The sequence below is a fragment of the Trachypithecus francoisi genome, unplaced genomic scaffold (assembly GCF_009764315.1).
Source record: "Trachypithecus francoisi isolate TF-2019V2 unplaced genomic scaffold, Tfra_2.0 Lachesis_group4, whole genome shotgun sequence".
NCBI classification, from domain to species: domain Eukaryota; kingdom Metazoa; phylum Chordata; class Mammalia; order Primates; family Cercopithecidae; genus Trachypithecus; species Trachypithecus francoisi.
Genome location: NW_022681469.1, coordinates 107949546 through 107963879, shown reverse-complemented (window position 1 = coordinate 107963879; position 14334 = coordinate 107949546). Strand labels below are relative to the sequence as shown.

Here is a 14334-nt window from a genome sequence, read left to right as displayed (position 1 = left end):
CGGACAGACTACTAACGTCGCTGAGTCTCAAGTCCATCAGCAGATGGTGGTTGTAACAAGTGGCCCTGCCTGTCCCACAGAACTTCTGTAGAGGGCAACTGAGATAGGGCATGTGAGATGTCTTGACAACATAAAGCATGGCATACATGGAAGGTTACTGATAACTCTACCAGTGACCTTATCACAGTACCCAATCTCAGGACACAAGGGGACTCTGAAGTTTATCTAGTCCTCATCCAGTCTTCCCCATCACGCTGGAGAAGGAGAACACGGACGGAACATGAGCTCTGCTGCCTTTTACGTGCTGGTGCTACGGCCTTTAACCAGACACACCAACTCCTAGGGTACTACGCCATGGCTCAAACTCAGGTTCAACCCCAACGCTCCTGCTCTTCTCATCTGGGCACCTCCCAGCACAGGCTCTGATGTTCTAATAGATTGTTATAGGAAGCTTTCACTGTTTCAAATCAATGGAGAACAAACGAAATACTACCTTCTTTAACTCAATAATCTCGTCATACATGTCTTCTTTCTCTCTGTAGACAGGAGTCCCAGGGACATGACCTGGAGAAAGATAGACAAATCTTTTCAAAGACTATCTAAAAAGTAGAAAGAATTATTGGCTATACTTTAAGGAAACCCTGGAAGTTAATAACATTTCCTTTTAAAAAAGAAAAAAATAAAAAAGCAAAAATAATTCCATGTTTTTTGGACTGATCATGATACTTCCCCAAGTAGCAAGAAAATCAAAAATGGTAGATATAGAGAGATGAAGCAAAAAGTAAATAAATAAAGATGTGAAGACCAAGTTTAATGACAGTAAAAGGATGAAAGGGACTCACGGAAGGAGGAGGGACATGTTCAGATTTAAATAGCAAAACAAACAAATACCAAGCACAAAAAATGCACAGAGCATCTCAACACCCATTCCAATGTAAAAACAGTCATGTTTACTTTGGTTTTAATGATACCTAGTATATTAAACCTCTAAATTTTAGCCTACAAGATAACTCCTAACCAGTAAAAGCAGGAAGGTAATCAATTCCTGGGGTACAGTGAGGAGGTTTTCAATACACCCTGGAAGCTGTTCTTCCTTAAGGAGGATAGGTGGGAAACATATGGATAAAGAGAGAGGCCAGGCGCGGTGGCTCACGCCTGTAATCCCAGGACTTTAGGAGGCCAAGGTGGGAGGATCACTTGAGTCCAGGAATTTGAGACCAGCCTGGGCAACATAGCGAGATCCCATTGCTAAAAACAACAACAACAAAAAAAGAGACTAGGCAGGAACATAAACACAGCAACAAGCTGATTCTCTTTGGTGCAACTTGGACTTTTTATCATTATTTATTTAGTATTATTTGTTCCTAATATCATTTACTCAATGAATAAATTTAAGCAGGCCTCTGTGTTTAGGGTGGGAGGTACAAATAACACTTGGCAAGACGTCTCTGCACCCACGAGGAAAGCTACCTTCTGGCGCAGGCGGGGTTTTGTGAGTCACTGTTCCCACGGCCTCCCAAAACCTCCCACGGACGGAGCTCACACATGAAGCCTGAAATCCCGCTCTGACGAAGGACGCCTCCAGCCCAGGGACCATCCTTTCCTTCCTGTTCTTCCTTGGCCTCGGCCTTGCCACCATTGGCATGCTCACCGTTGCTGGCAGAGCGCCTGAGATGTGGCCTCTTCACTCTGAGGGCGTCTGTCAGACAGTCGGGAGTGCCGCTGGGGACGCCGGTCCACGCATGCTCCCAGGTGAGGGGTGAGTTCAGGGCCTGGGTCAGACTTCCTGGTGTGAATGTGCATGGGTTTAACATGACAGGTACAAACACACACAATGGGAGGTTTTGTTTCTAATCAACTTTCCTGGATTGAAGAAAGCTTAATCACTGGTAGACACCAGCCATCAGTGGTGTGCTGGTAAATGGTTAATAACCGGCTCCCAAATATAAATTAATAAAGTCCTGATTACAGTAGTTGCCTATTTCCACAGTAGAAATATTTCTACCATGTCTAATATCAAGTAGCCAGCATGGCACTGACCAGCCCACCAAACTCCTAGGACTGTAACAGTTGGCTCTGGTAAGACGGCTGGAACCGGCTCCAACTCACCACTCCCACGCAGAGACCACACAGGGCCGAGGGAGGCTAAAGTGCCACTTGGTGAAACCACATTTGTGCATGACATAAAACTACGATGTGTCTATTCAGTGTCTTGGAGAAAATTAAAGACAATGTAATTCAAACAAGGAATATTAAAAACTCCATCTCAAAGCCCTCCCTGAAATGTCTTGAACTCTTCTCTGAAGCAGGAAGGGCCTCCAGTGTGGCAACCACATACCTGGTTTTGCGGTTCCCAGCCACAGCTTCTGCGGGGTCAGGGACGCTCGGCCGCCCAGAGGCATGCTCCCTGCCGTCCTGAGGGACCTCCAGGAGGCCACTTTTCTTGGCTTAGAGAGATAAGGTGACTCTAGAAAAGCCAACACGTGGATTCAGAGGTGCCCAAGAGCAATGCGTGAGCTCAACACACGAGCTTCAGAAAGACAGAAATGGGAAAACAAAACACCCGCGAGGGCGGGGACTCTGGTCAGACATTCGGCAAAATTCAACAACAGTTACTCTACCTGCACGCCGGCATCTCTCCTCTACCTTTTATCATAAAGAAATCGTATAGCGGGGCCAGGCATGGTGGCTCATGCCTGTAATACCAATACCTTGGGAGGCTAAGGCAGGAGGATCACTTGAGACGAGGAATTCAAGACCAGCCTGGGCAACACAACAAGACCCTGTCTCTACAAAAAAATCTAAAAATTAGCTGAGTGTGGTGGCTCACACCTGTGCTCCCAGCTACTCAAGGGGGCTGTGGCAGGAGGATCTCTTGAGCCCAGGAGGTTGAGGCTACAGTGAGCTGTGATCACACTACTGCATTGCAGCCTGAGTAACAGGCTTTTCTTTCTCGAAAGAAAAAAAGAAAAGAAAAGAGAAAAGAACAGAACGTAATGGGATGAATATAACGGGAAATATATGAATTCTACCAATATTTATTATAGTATTTAATTTCTCACCCCCAATTTTTAGAGATATGTATATGTTTCTACATAGCCACAATCATAGTGAACATATAATTTTGTATTCTTTTTATTTAACATTGTAAATTTTTAATGTCATTACATAGTGACATAGCAATATTTAGAACTTAATATGTAAAATATCTAAAAGAAATGAGAAAAATTATACTTTTTCAGAGCATTCTTGATTTTGTATGAAAGTAAGGGAAATGTTTTAAAATCTTTATCTGAGATTTTACCTCTTTAAGTATAAAAAAGATAATAAACATACGCAAAAACTAAGGCACTCTTAAAACATTCTTATATATCTTAAATTGCAAAGTTTATGTCAGTAGGTTCTGAAAATTTAAGTCTAATATGTCCAAAATGTTTAAATTTCTAAGTTTTTCCCGTGGTTTCACAATGTATGGGAAATTTGCCACCGTAACTCTGAACGAGGGAATAAAGGCGCAGGGACCCTGATGCGTCTTCACTCACCCCAGGACCATAGAACCTCGCCTCGGAGATATTCTCAAGTTCTTCCAAAATGTAAAGATTTAAGTTGTCATTTATACAAGTAAATGAGTGAGCGGAAAAAAGCCCCACACATCACCTTTCCCTCCTAAGAGTGCGTGGGTTTATCGGCGAGTAGGAAGGGTTCCTCAGGAAAGCACGTATGCACGCGGATAAAAGCGGGGAGGGAAGAAGAGAGGACGGCGACAGGGTGGTGGAGACATGCCAACATTTGATACTGCCTGGAAAATGACAAACTCAGAAAACACGAAAACATCATCGCCTGCCTCGCCCTCCTCGCAGGGTGACCAGGACGATGAAAAGCCTCGGAATGCGGTGGAAGCTGCAAACCTACAAGCAGATTGACCAGGCCTTCAAGAAAAACACTGGCTGAGTGAACAGGACAGACATGGTCCCTACACTCACAGCACCGGAAACCTGGAGAAAAACAGGCCCCAAGTGTGAGTCAGGAGGCACCCCTGGTCCTGGCCTTTCACTTTATATCAATTCTCAATTTTCTCCATGGAAGGAGAGAAAGGACATCAAAAATCCAAAATGCTAGGTGATTTCCTTCTAGTGTTTACACTGATTTACAACATATAACATGCATTCTTTTCTTTGCAGGGATTTACCTTTCTAATTACATTTTCCTTGGGCCAGTAGGAAAGTTTGTTTATATTCTCTGAGTACGTCATATACTTGACTCAACCTTTGAAATACATGATACGTGTATATAAAATAGACATCTGCAGATGGCACAGCCAGGGAAGGCCACAGCCTTTGGGGCAGCACAGGACGCCGGCCTAGGATTTACAGGGTCACGAACACATTCGTACGCACAAGGTCGGCACATGGGCTGCAGTACAAGAGCGGCATTGGAGACAGAGGGGCCTCGGGGCCTCCTGGACTAACCCCATCTCCGCGGCATCCTCCAGACAGGCAGGATGGCAAACACTGCCCTCCTTCCACTGAGGGTGAGGAAGAACAGAACCCTGGCAGCAAAACAAGCCCAGGGCGATCCAAAGGGGAAAAAGGAGAACTTTCCACTCATCCTGCACCAACTACACCTTCTCAGTAGCTTTGACTCTCAGGAACAAATCCCAGGTCAAAAATCCTTTAACTCTGGCAGCATTCAGAAGAGGTAAGCCTTTGAGAAAGCAGGAGAAAGAAAACGAAAAGCCTAGAGGCCCTGTCGGGGGAAGGCTGGGGGTGTGGATGGCTGCCTCAGCCCTGAGAAAGGGCTCCTCAGTGGCACTGGCAGGGACTCCACATGCTCCTGAGACCCCAGTGTGAACCCCAACATGAATGGGGGAGACCCCAGTCTGAACTGGGAGACCCCAGAGGGAATGGGGCCACCTGGCTGAGGCGTCAGGTCTCAGCTACCTAAATGTACAAAGCAAACACCCTTCATTCTCTCCAGGACACCAGGGAACGTGGGCATGAGAGGGAAGGCAGGCCCGGTCATACTTACTTGGCGATGTGGGTGGAGGTTTGTGGAAAGCTTTCCTTTTTGCTTTCTGAAAGAAAGAAGAAGTGGCGTAAGGCTTGCTGAGCTCCCACAATGGTGTGTCACAAGACCCTGCCATGTTCAGAAACGGCCAGGGGTCGTGTAAGAGTAGCAAGAGGACATTAGCTCACGGGGACGTAAGGAGGGTCCAGGCACAGGACATGCAGGGCCCGACGCAGACCCCAGAAAAACGCACTCACATCAGTGCTCGGGGCTGGGCTCTCAGAGCACGAGTTCCAATTACAGAAAACCACTGGGCCCAGGCTCCTGACGTTCAGACTGAGGGTCCCACACAAATGGCCTATCTGCCCCCGCCCAAACAGCCTGCACAGCCAGCTCGGGAGCCCCAGCGTGCACCTCTGTCCACTCGGGTGGAGGTGGTGAGATGAAATTCCTGCATGCAAGTCAACTGCAAAGCTCACTAAGGAAGAAGGCCCAGCAAAGGCAGACCCTGTCTGGAAGGTGGTTTCCTGTGACACACACAGAATGGGGTCCAGATCTGGTTCCACTGCTTACTACCGGGCGAGTGTCCCATATCTGAAATGCTTGGGACCAAGAGGGTTTCAGATTTGGGAATATTTGCATCCATATAATGAGGTACGGGGATGGGACCCAAGTCCAAACACAAAACTCATTTATGTTTCATGTATACGTTATACCCACAGCACAAAACTAATTTTAGATGGTGTTTTTAATAACTGGGCATGAAACAAAGCTTGAGTGAAGTAACTGAAGTGTGGAATTTCCCACTTGTGGCCTCATGAGGGTGTTCAAAAAGTTTCCATTTTTGGAGCATTTTGGATTTCGGATTAGAGACCCTCAACCTGTCGTGCCATGGCCGGGGTAAGATGCTGCCACACTTCCAACCTGAACTTCCTCATCACCTTGCACTAGACTGGGCAGGTAAGGGTACCGCAGCCAGGTCTCCTCACTTCCCCTCCCGCAGAAACAGTGAGCCCATGCTCTGTGCAGGGGCCATTTTCCCTGGGGCTTGGTCTGGATTCCTCCTCCTCCTCCGGGAGCATCCCCTGCCCTCTGTGACATGGAGTGAAAATCCTTAACTTTGCAGACAGAGGTCCCTGGAGGGAGACAGTGGAGCCGAGGCTCCCCCTGGAGTCCACAGAGCAAAAGTGGAATCGAGATCGGCTGGCACCGGGTTCGTTCTGCCAGCTGCAGTTTTGCTAGATCTGCGTCTGCAGTAACAAAAGCTTTTTTTGCTCATACGAGAACAATTGGCACGCTTCCTTTTCTACTCTGCACAGCTTGCCAAACAAACCCAAAGCCCAGGCCGGGGCCACAGTGTGCCACTGGGCCATGAGACACCACTCCTGCTCTTCTCCCTTCCAGGCTGGGAGGCCAGGCAGCGGCTCAGCTTGGGATGGTGGCTGCCCAGGTCTGCTTTCTCCCATCAAGTCCTTCCAACAGATTAGCAGGGGCTCTCCCCCTCCCCTCAAGTGTCAGGATGGGGGTGTGGGGTGCAGGGCAAAACCAGCTGCAGGCCAGGGACTAGCAAGCCACCTCATGGGCGCCCTGCTCAGGATTCACTTCCGGATAAAAGTTTTAAAGTTATCACCACAGGTATTTAAACCTGACGAAGGGCTGGAAACTTTTCAAACACCAAGTAGCATTCAGAATATGCATTCCAGCTCTCAACACAGTATTGTGGAGAATGGCCCATTTTAGGAGTTCAAGTGAAATCTGCAAGGGCAGCACCACCAGCCCTGGGGTGCACGGCTGATGCCCAGCGGCACTCACCGTCTCCACGTCAGAGTCAAAGGTGACTGCAGACAGACTGTCATCTCCCTGGAGGAAGAGAGGCAAACACTGTAACTCGACGGCACTTGCTGGGCTTCCAACAGTCACATTTACAAAAGTGAAAACAGCCCGTCCACAGCTGCGGAAACAGAAACTCCAGAAATCCAGCTCCAAGGCCACTCAGAACACTCCAGCTGGGCAGCGGCCAGTTCCTCAGTCTCATCAGAAGGAATGGGTGGGTGGGGGGAACAAAACACAAAACGCCGCCCAGAAGGCGTGCAAATGTCTGCAAATCCAGGAACACTATTTCCCACAGAATTGTGTCTTGCCAAAGAAAAAAAAAAACAAAACCAGTTCTTGCTGAAAGCATTTCATTTTCACATAAATGTTCTCACTCTTATTCATCTTTACATCAAAGCACAACGAATCTGTGACTGTCTCCTGGTAAGAACTGGTCAGAGTCATCTTTTAAAAAGTAAATTCGGCCTGGGCAACATGGCGAGGCACTGTCTCTACAAAAAAATCTCAAAAATTTAAAAAATAAGCCAGGCTGTGGTTGCACACACCTGTAGTCCCAGCTACTCAGGAAGCTGAGGTGAGAGGATTGCTTGAGCCCAGGAAGTCGAGGTTGCAGTGAGCCATGACCACGCCTACAGCCTTGGCAACAGAGCAAGACCCCAGCTCAAAAAAAAAAAAAACAACAAAAAAACCCAAAACCAACAAAAACATATGCATTACAAGGAGAAGGCATTTGGGCCCATAAAGGTTCTTGCCTTCTTATTCCAGTGACTTTGTCCTGGCCCAGGGAATGAAATAAAACTTGCACTGTCTGATGTCAGCACTAGGATGGCAAAAGAAAAAAAAAAAAGGAAGCTTTTTGAAGACAAAAATGTTTCTGTATTAACTCCCTCACTCAAATTGAAATCCAACAAGAGAAAGCATAACATGTTTAAACTCGGCCGGGCATGGTGGCTGACGCCTGTAATCCCAGCACTTTAGGAGGCTGGGGCGGGCGGATTACGAGGTCAGGAGATCGAGACCATCCTGGCTAACACAGTGAAACCCCATCTCTACTAAAGAATACAAAAAATTAGCCGGGCGTGGTGGCGAGCGCCTATAGTCCCAGCTACTCGGAAGGCTGAGGCAGGAGAATGGTGTGAACCCAGGAGGCGGAGGTTGCAATGAGCCGAGATTGTGCCACTGTAGTCCAGCCTGGGCGACAGAGCAAGACTCCGTCTCAAAAAAAAAAAAAAAAAAAGTTTAAACTCCCTCGGAAGATTGTATGGTGCTTTCCAGTGCAGACACCGGAAGTTAGAGCTGAATACCCTATTATGAACCAACAGTGCTACAGCTCAGGGAGGAGGCGATGACATTTCTGCTACCTGTCCCTGGTATAGCTGAGTCCGCGTAGTATCATAATGGGATGCTACTGCATTCTGAAAAGCAAACATATCTTCTACAAGGTTAATAGTACATGAAGCGCCAATTTTGCTAGCAGTGTGAAACTATGAGAAATATCTGGCTGCATGAATACACGGATAGGGTGCAGCTGCAGTGATCCGGTGCCCTGAACGCAGACAGGCCAGGGCACAAGTGAGTGATCCGGTGCCCTGAACACAGACAGGCCAGGGCACAAGTGAGTGATCCAGTGCCCTGAACACAGATAGGCCAGGGCACAAGTGCAGTGTGACTGCATTTCGAGGGGCAAAGGAAAGATGGTGCATTCCAAATAAATGGAATCTTTAAAAAAATCAGTCAGTGACTGACATTTTTTTATATCATTAAATAGGTGACCTTTTAGGCACAAACAGCATATGACAATTATAGAGAGAAGTTTTCCTTTAGCAAAGTGTATTACAAATATGTACAAAACTGAGGAAGGGCAGGCCGGGGACTGGACACACAGGTTAGCGGGGGATCAGAAAATCCAAGTCCGCCCTGGGCATCACAAGGATGTGCCTGCAACGGATGGAGGGGAAACTGTTGAAAACTGTCTAAAAAAGCAGCAGCAACTTTTCTCTGTAAACATCTGTCATTATTCCCCGCTGTGAAGAAAATCTTGAAGACTTTTTGAATGACCTGAAATTCAACGAAGGAATGAGATTTTATGTGTAGTAAACAAAATGCAAGGCCGGGCACGGTGGCTCAAGCCTGTAATCCCAGCACTTTGGGAGGCCGAGACGGGTGGATCACGAGGTCAGGAGATCGAGACCATCCTGGCTAACACGGTGAAACTCCGTCTCTACTAAAAAACACAAAAACTAGCTGGGCGAGGTGGCAGGCGCCTGTAGTCCCAGCTACTCGGGAGGCTGAGGCAGGAGAATGGCGTAAACCCGGGAGGCGGAGCTTGCAGTGAGCTGAGATCCGGCCACTGCACTCCAGTCCGGGCGACAGAGCGAGACTCCGCCTCAAAAAAAAAAAAAAAACAAAATGCATTGATCTCACCCACAACGGCTGCCCTCTCCACCACTCCCCTCCAGCCATGCTGCCTCCAGTCTGCCAGTTGTAGTGCAGGGAAGAGGTGAAATGCAGTCAGGACCAGAAATCACACCACAGCCCAAGGATCCACGACTCCAGTCAGCAGAATACAGCCATACACAGCACACACACACACACACGCATGCACACACACACACACGCATGCACGCACACACGCATGCACCTGAAATCACACAACAGTCCAAGGATCCATGCCTCCAGTCAGCAGAATACAACCATACACAGCACACACACACGCACGCAAACACGCGCGCGCACACACACGCGCACCTGAAATCACACAACAGTCCAAGGATCCATACCGTTAATCAGCAGAACACAACCATACACAGCACACGCACACACACAAAACGGCCAATCTTTTCTGCCTCCTTCAAGCACTGTCTGAGGTTGCCACTTATTTCCACGCTAGATTAAGCTCATTCAGCCCGTGTCAGGGTGGCTGTAACAGAAGAAACAGGGTGACTTCACACTGAAATTAAGTGTCTCAGTTTGGGAGGCTGGAAGTCCAGAATCAAGGTGTTGGCAGGGCCAGGTTCCTAACAGACAGAACAGTGAGGCAGAAGATCAACAAGGAGTTAGAAAGACTTGATCAGTAAATGCTAAAAACCTAACAGATGTTGACAGAACACTCCACCAAACAACAGCAGAATAAGTACTCTACTCAAGTGTACATTAAATATAAACCAGACAATAGGCCACAAAAAAGCCTTAATGAATCAAAAGAGAAAATCAAAGCATATTCTTTGACAGCAAGGAAAATTAGAAATCAACAAAAGAAACGGATTCACAAATGTATATATATATTTTTTTTTTTTTTAACAGAATCTCGCTCTGTCGCCCAGGCTAGAGCGCAGTGGTGTAATCTCAGCTCACTGCCACCTCCACCTCCCGGGTACAAGCAATTCTCCTGCCTCAGCCTCCTGAGTAGCTGGGATTACAGGTGCTGCCACCACACCCAGCTAATTTTTGTATTTTTAGTAGAGATGGGTTTCATTCACTTTGTTGGCCAGGCTGGTCTTGAACTCCTGACCTCAGGTGATCAGCCCGCCTCAGCCTCCCAAAGTGCTGGGACTATAGGCGAGAGCCACTGTGCCTGGCCTGGACTTTAAACAACAAATTCCTAAACAATCAATGGGCCTAAGAGGAAATCACAAAGGATATTTAAAAATATCTGAGATGAGTGAATTTTTTTTTTTTTTTTTTTGAGGCCAAGTCTCGCTCTGTTGCCCAGGCTGGGGTGTGATGGCATGATCTTAGCTCACCACAACCTCCGCCTCCCAGGTTAAAGCAATTCTTCTGCCTCAGCTTTCTGAGTAGCTGGGACTACAGGTGCACACCACCATGTCCGGCAAATTTTTTTTTTTGTATTCTTAGTAGAGACGGGCTTTCACTATGTCGGCCAGGCTGGTCTTGAACTCCTGACCTTGTGATCTGCCCACCTCAGCCTCCCAAAGTGCTGGGATTACAGGCGTGAGCCACTGTGCCTGGCTGATGAGTGAATTTTAAAAATCAAAATTTACGGGTTATATCTAAAGCAGAGCTCAAAGAGAAACACACAGCTGTAAATGTCTATATTTTTAAAAGATCACATCAAATAAATAACATAATCTTCTACCTTAAAAACAAAAGCAGGGCCGGGTGTGGTGAATCAAGCCTGTAATCTCAAAGCCCAGGAGTTCAAAACCAGCCTGGGCAATATGGAGAAACCCTGTATACACACACACACACACACACACACACACACACACAACAAAAAATTAGCTGGGCATCATGGCACATGTCTGTGGTCCCAACTACACAGGAGACTGAGGTGGGAGAATCACCTGGGCCTGGGAAGTTGGGGCTGCAGTGAGCCATGATCGCGCCATTGCACTCCAGCTGCAAAAAAACAAAAGCAGGCTGAGCACTGTGGCTCATTCCTGCAATCCCAACACTTTGGGAGGCCGAGGAGGGAGGACTGCTTGAGTCCAGAAGTTCGAAACCAGCCTGGGTGACATAGTGACACCCAGTGTTTACAAACAATTTAAAAATTCGCCAGGCATGGTGGCACATGCCTGTAGTCCCAGCTACTTGGGAGGCCAAGGCAGGAGGATCACTCAAGCCCGGGAGTTTGAGGCTGCAGGGAGCTGTGATTGTCCCACTGCTCTCTAGCACCGACAACACAGTGAGGTTCTGTCTCTGAAAAACAAAAACAAGTAATCAAAACACAAAAGCTGTGTTTAGAGGGCAATTTGGAACTGTAAATGCCTATATTAAAAAAAAAAAAGATCTCAAGGCAATAATCCAATAATCTAAACTTCTACCTTTAGAACCAGAAGACAGAAAACTAAACTCAAATGAAGTAAAAGGAATAAAAATTAGTGAATAAATGAAATACAGAATAGAAACAACAGAAAAATCAACGAAGCCAAAAGTTGGTTCTTTGAAAAGATCAACAAAACCGACAAAACTTTAGCCAAGAAAAAAACCCAAAGACACGAAATTACCAAAATACAGGGGGGGAAAAAAAGAGGGGCCTCACTACTGACCTTATAGAAATCAAGAAAATCCCAGAACCACATGGTCTCATTGATGAATTCTATCAAACATTTAAAGAGAAATTAACACCAATCCTTCACAAACTCTTCTAAAAAACAGAAAAGAAGGGAACGCTCCCCAATTCATTCTATGAGACCTATATTACCCTGATACCAAAGGCAGACAAAGAAATATCACAAGAAAAGAACATTACAGACCAACACTCTTTATGAATACAGTTGCAAAAATCCTCAACAAAATGCTAGTAGGCATGAAAAGGAATATACATATATATATACACGCACACACATACACACCCCCAATTGGTCATGGTATATATATATACACGCACACACATACACACCCCCAATTGGTCATGGTATATATGTATACACGCACACACATACACACCCCCAATTGGTCATGGTATATATGTATACACGCACACACATACACACCCCCAATTGGTCATGGTATATATGTATACACGCACACACATACACACCCCCAATTGGTCATGGTATATATGTATACACGCACACACATACACACATACCACCCCCCAAGACCAAGAACAAAAGATTGGTTTCACATACAAAAATCAGTCAATATACCATATTAATAGAATGAAGAAAAAGAATCATATGATTTTCTAAAAGATATAGAAGGTACATTTGACAAAATCTAACATTCATTCATGATAAAGATACTCAATCATCGATGAAGAGAATTTCCTCAACCTAATAAATGGCATCTACAAAAATCCAGTGCAACACAATATTTAATGGAGAAAGATGGAATGTTTCCCTTCTAATAGCAGCAAGACAAGGCTGTCCTTTCTCATCACTTCAATTCCAATTATACTTGAGTCTCTAGCCAGGACATTAATGCGAGAAAAGTAAATAAAATGCATTCAGATTGAAAAGAAAGAAGTAAAACTATCTCTTCACAGACAACATGATTTTATACATAGAAAATCCTAATGAATCTACTAAAAAACTAGTAAACATAATAAATGAGTTCAGCAAGTTTGCAGGATATAAGATTCATATAAAAATATTATTGTATATACAAGCAGTAAATAAGCTGAAATGAAGTTAAGAAAATTCAATATACAATAACATCAAACAACATAAAATGCTTAGGAATAAATTTAACAAAAGCATAGGCTTTGTATATTGAAAAATATAAACCATTGTTGAAAGAAATTAAAGATCTACATAGCGCCGGGAGCAAAGGCTCATGCCTGTAATTCCAACACTTCGGGAGGCCAAGGCGGGTGGATTACCTGAGGTCAGGAGTTAGAGACCAGCCTGACCAACACAGTGAAACCCCATCTCTACTAAAAATACAAAAATTAGCCGGGTGTGGTGGTGGGGGCCTGTAGTCCCAGCTACAAGGGAGGCTGAGGCATGCGAATTGCTTGAACATGGGAGACGGAGGTTGCAGTGATTGGAGACGGCACCACGGCACTCCAGCCTGGGTGGCAGAGCCAGACTTGGTCTTTTTTTTTTTTTTTTTTGAGACGGAGTCTCTGTTGGCAGGCTGGAGTGCAGTGGCGCGATCTCGGCTCACTGCAAGCTCTGCCTCCCAGGTTCACACCATTCTCCTGCCTCAGCCTCCCAAGTAGCTGGGATTACAGGCGCCGGCCACCACGCTCGGCTAATTTTTTATATTTTCAGTAGAGAAGGGTTTCACCGTGTTAGCTAGGATGGTCTTGATCTCCTGACTTCGTGATGCGCCCGCCTCGGCCTCCCAAAGTGCTGGGATTACAGGCACGAGCCATTACGCCCGGCCAAGAGACTCTGTCTTAAAAGAATAATAATAAATAAATAATACGCACGAAATATTTTTATAATCACAACAAGCAGTTCTGTTCTTAAAGTTGAAGAAGCAGTAACTGAAGGCCAGTGTAGACAGGCCCTCCAGCTGAGACTGGAAGTGGTGCCTTGGGGAAAAAGCAGGCAACTTCAGCTACTCCAAATGGGCCAGCAGCACCAAGCTGCTACTGCGGGTGCACCCGTGCTGAGCCCTGTGGTCTCCTTAGGAGGAAACAAGGTGAGCACAGTTCCCTCAATGTGCTTCCAAAGGTTTCCTCTGTTTCTCCAATAAAATCCAAATTCCCTGCATGGCCAGCAGGACTCCCCATAATCAGGCTCATGCCCATCTTCCGTTCACTGCCCTTGCTCGCGTCCCAACGGGCTTTCTTTCTTTCTTCTTTTTTTTTTTTTTTTTTTGATACAGGGCCTCACTCTGTCGCCCAGGCTGGAGGGCCATGGTATGATCACAGTTCAGGGTAGTCTCCACCTCCTGGGCTCAAGTGATCCTCTCACCTCAGCCTCCTGAGTAGCTGGGACTACAAGCAGGCACCACCACAGCTCGGCTAATGTGATGGTTTTTTGTAGAGATGGGGTCTTGCTACGTTGCCCAGGCTGGTCTGGAACTCTTGGCCTCAAGTGATCCTCCCACCTCGGCTTCCCAGAGTGCAGGGACTAC

At 46.3% G+C, this 14334-nt stretch overlaps 1 protein-coding gene across 16 annotated transcripts in view; it reads right to left on the bottom strand.

Moving 5' to 3' along the window:
• The window catches only part of IQCE (IQ motif containing E), a 51410-nt gene that overhangs the window by 36143 nt on the left and 933 nt on the right, over positions 1-14334 (bottom strand). For 11 of the 16 annotated variants that reach the window (XR_004433166.1, XR_004433165.1, XR_004433169.1 and 8 more), the window contains 5 exons: positions 6820-6867; positions 5029-5074; positions 2339-2467; positions 1652-1786; positions 494-564 (listed from right to left, as the gene is read on the bottom strand). Coding sequence is in view for 6 of the 16 variants with exons in the window: in XM_033193800.1 (XP_033049691.1) it covers positions 494-564; positions 1652-1786; positions 2339-2467; positions 5029-5074; positions 6820-6867 (429 nt within the window). In the remaining 10 variants the exon portion in view is untranslated. Of the gene's footprint in view, positions 1-493; positions 565-1651; positions 1787-2338; positions 2531-5028; positions 5075-6819; positions 6868-14334 lie in introns of all 16 variants that reach the window. The other 5 variants (XR_004433167.1, XR_004433164.1, XR_004433163.1 and 2 more) reach the window with 3 other exon arrangements.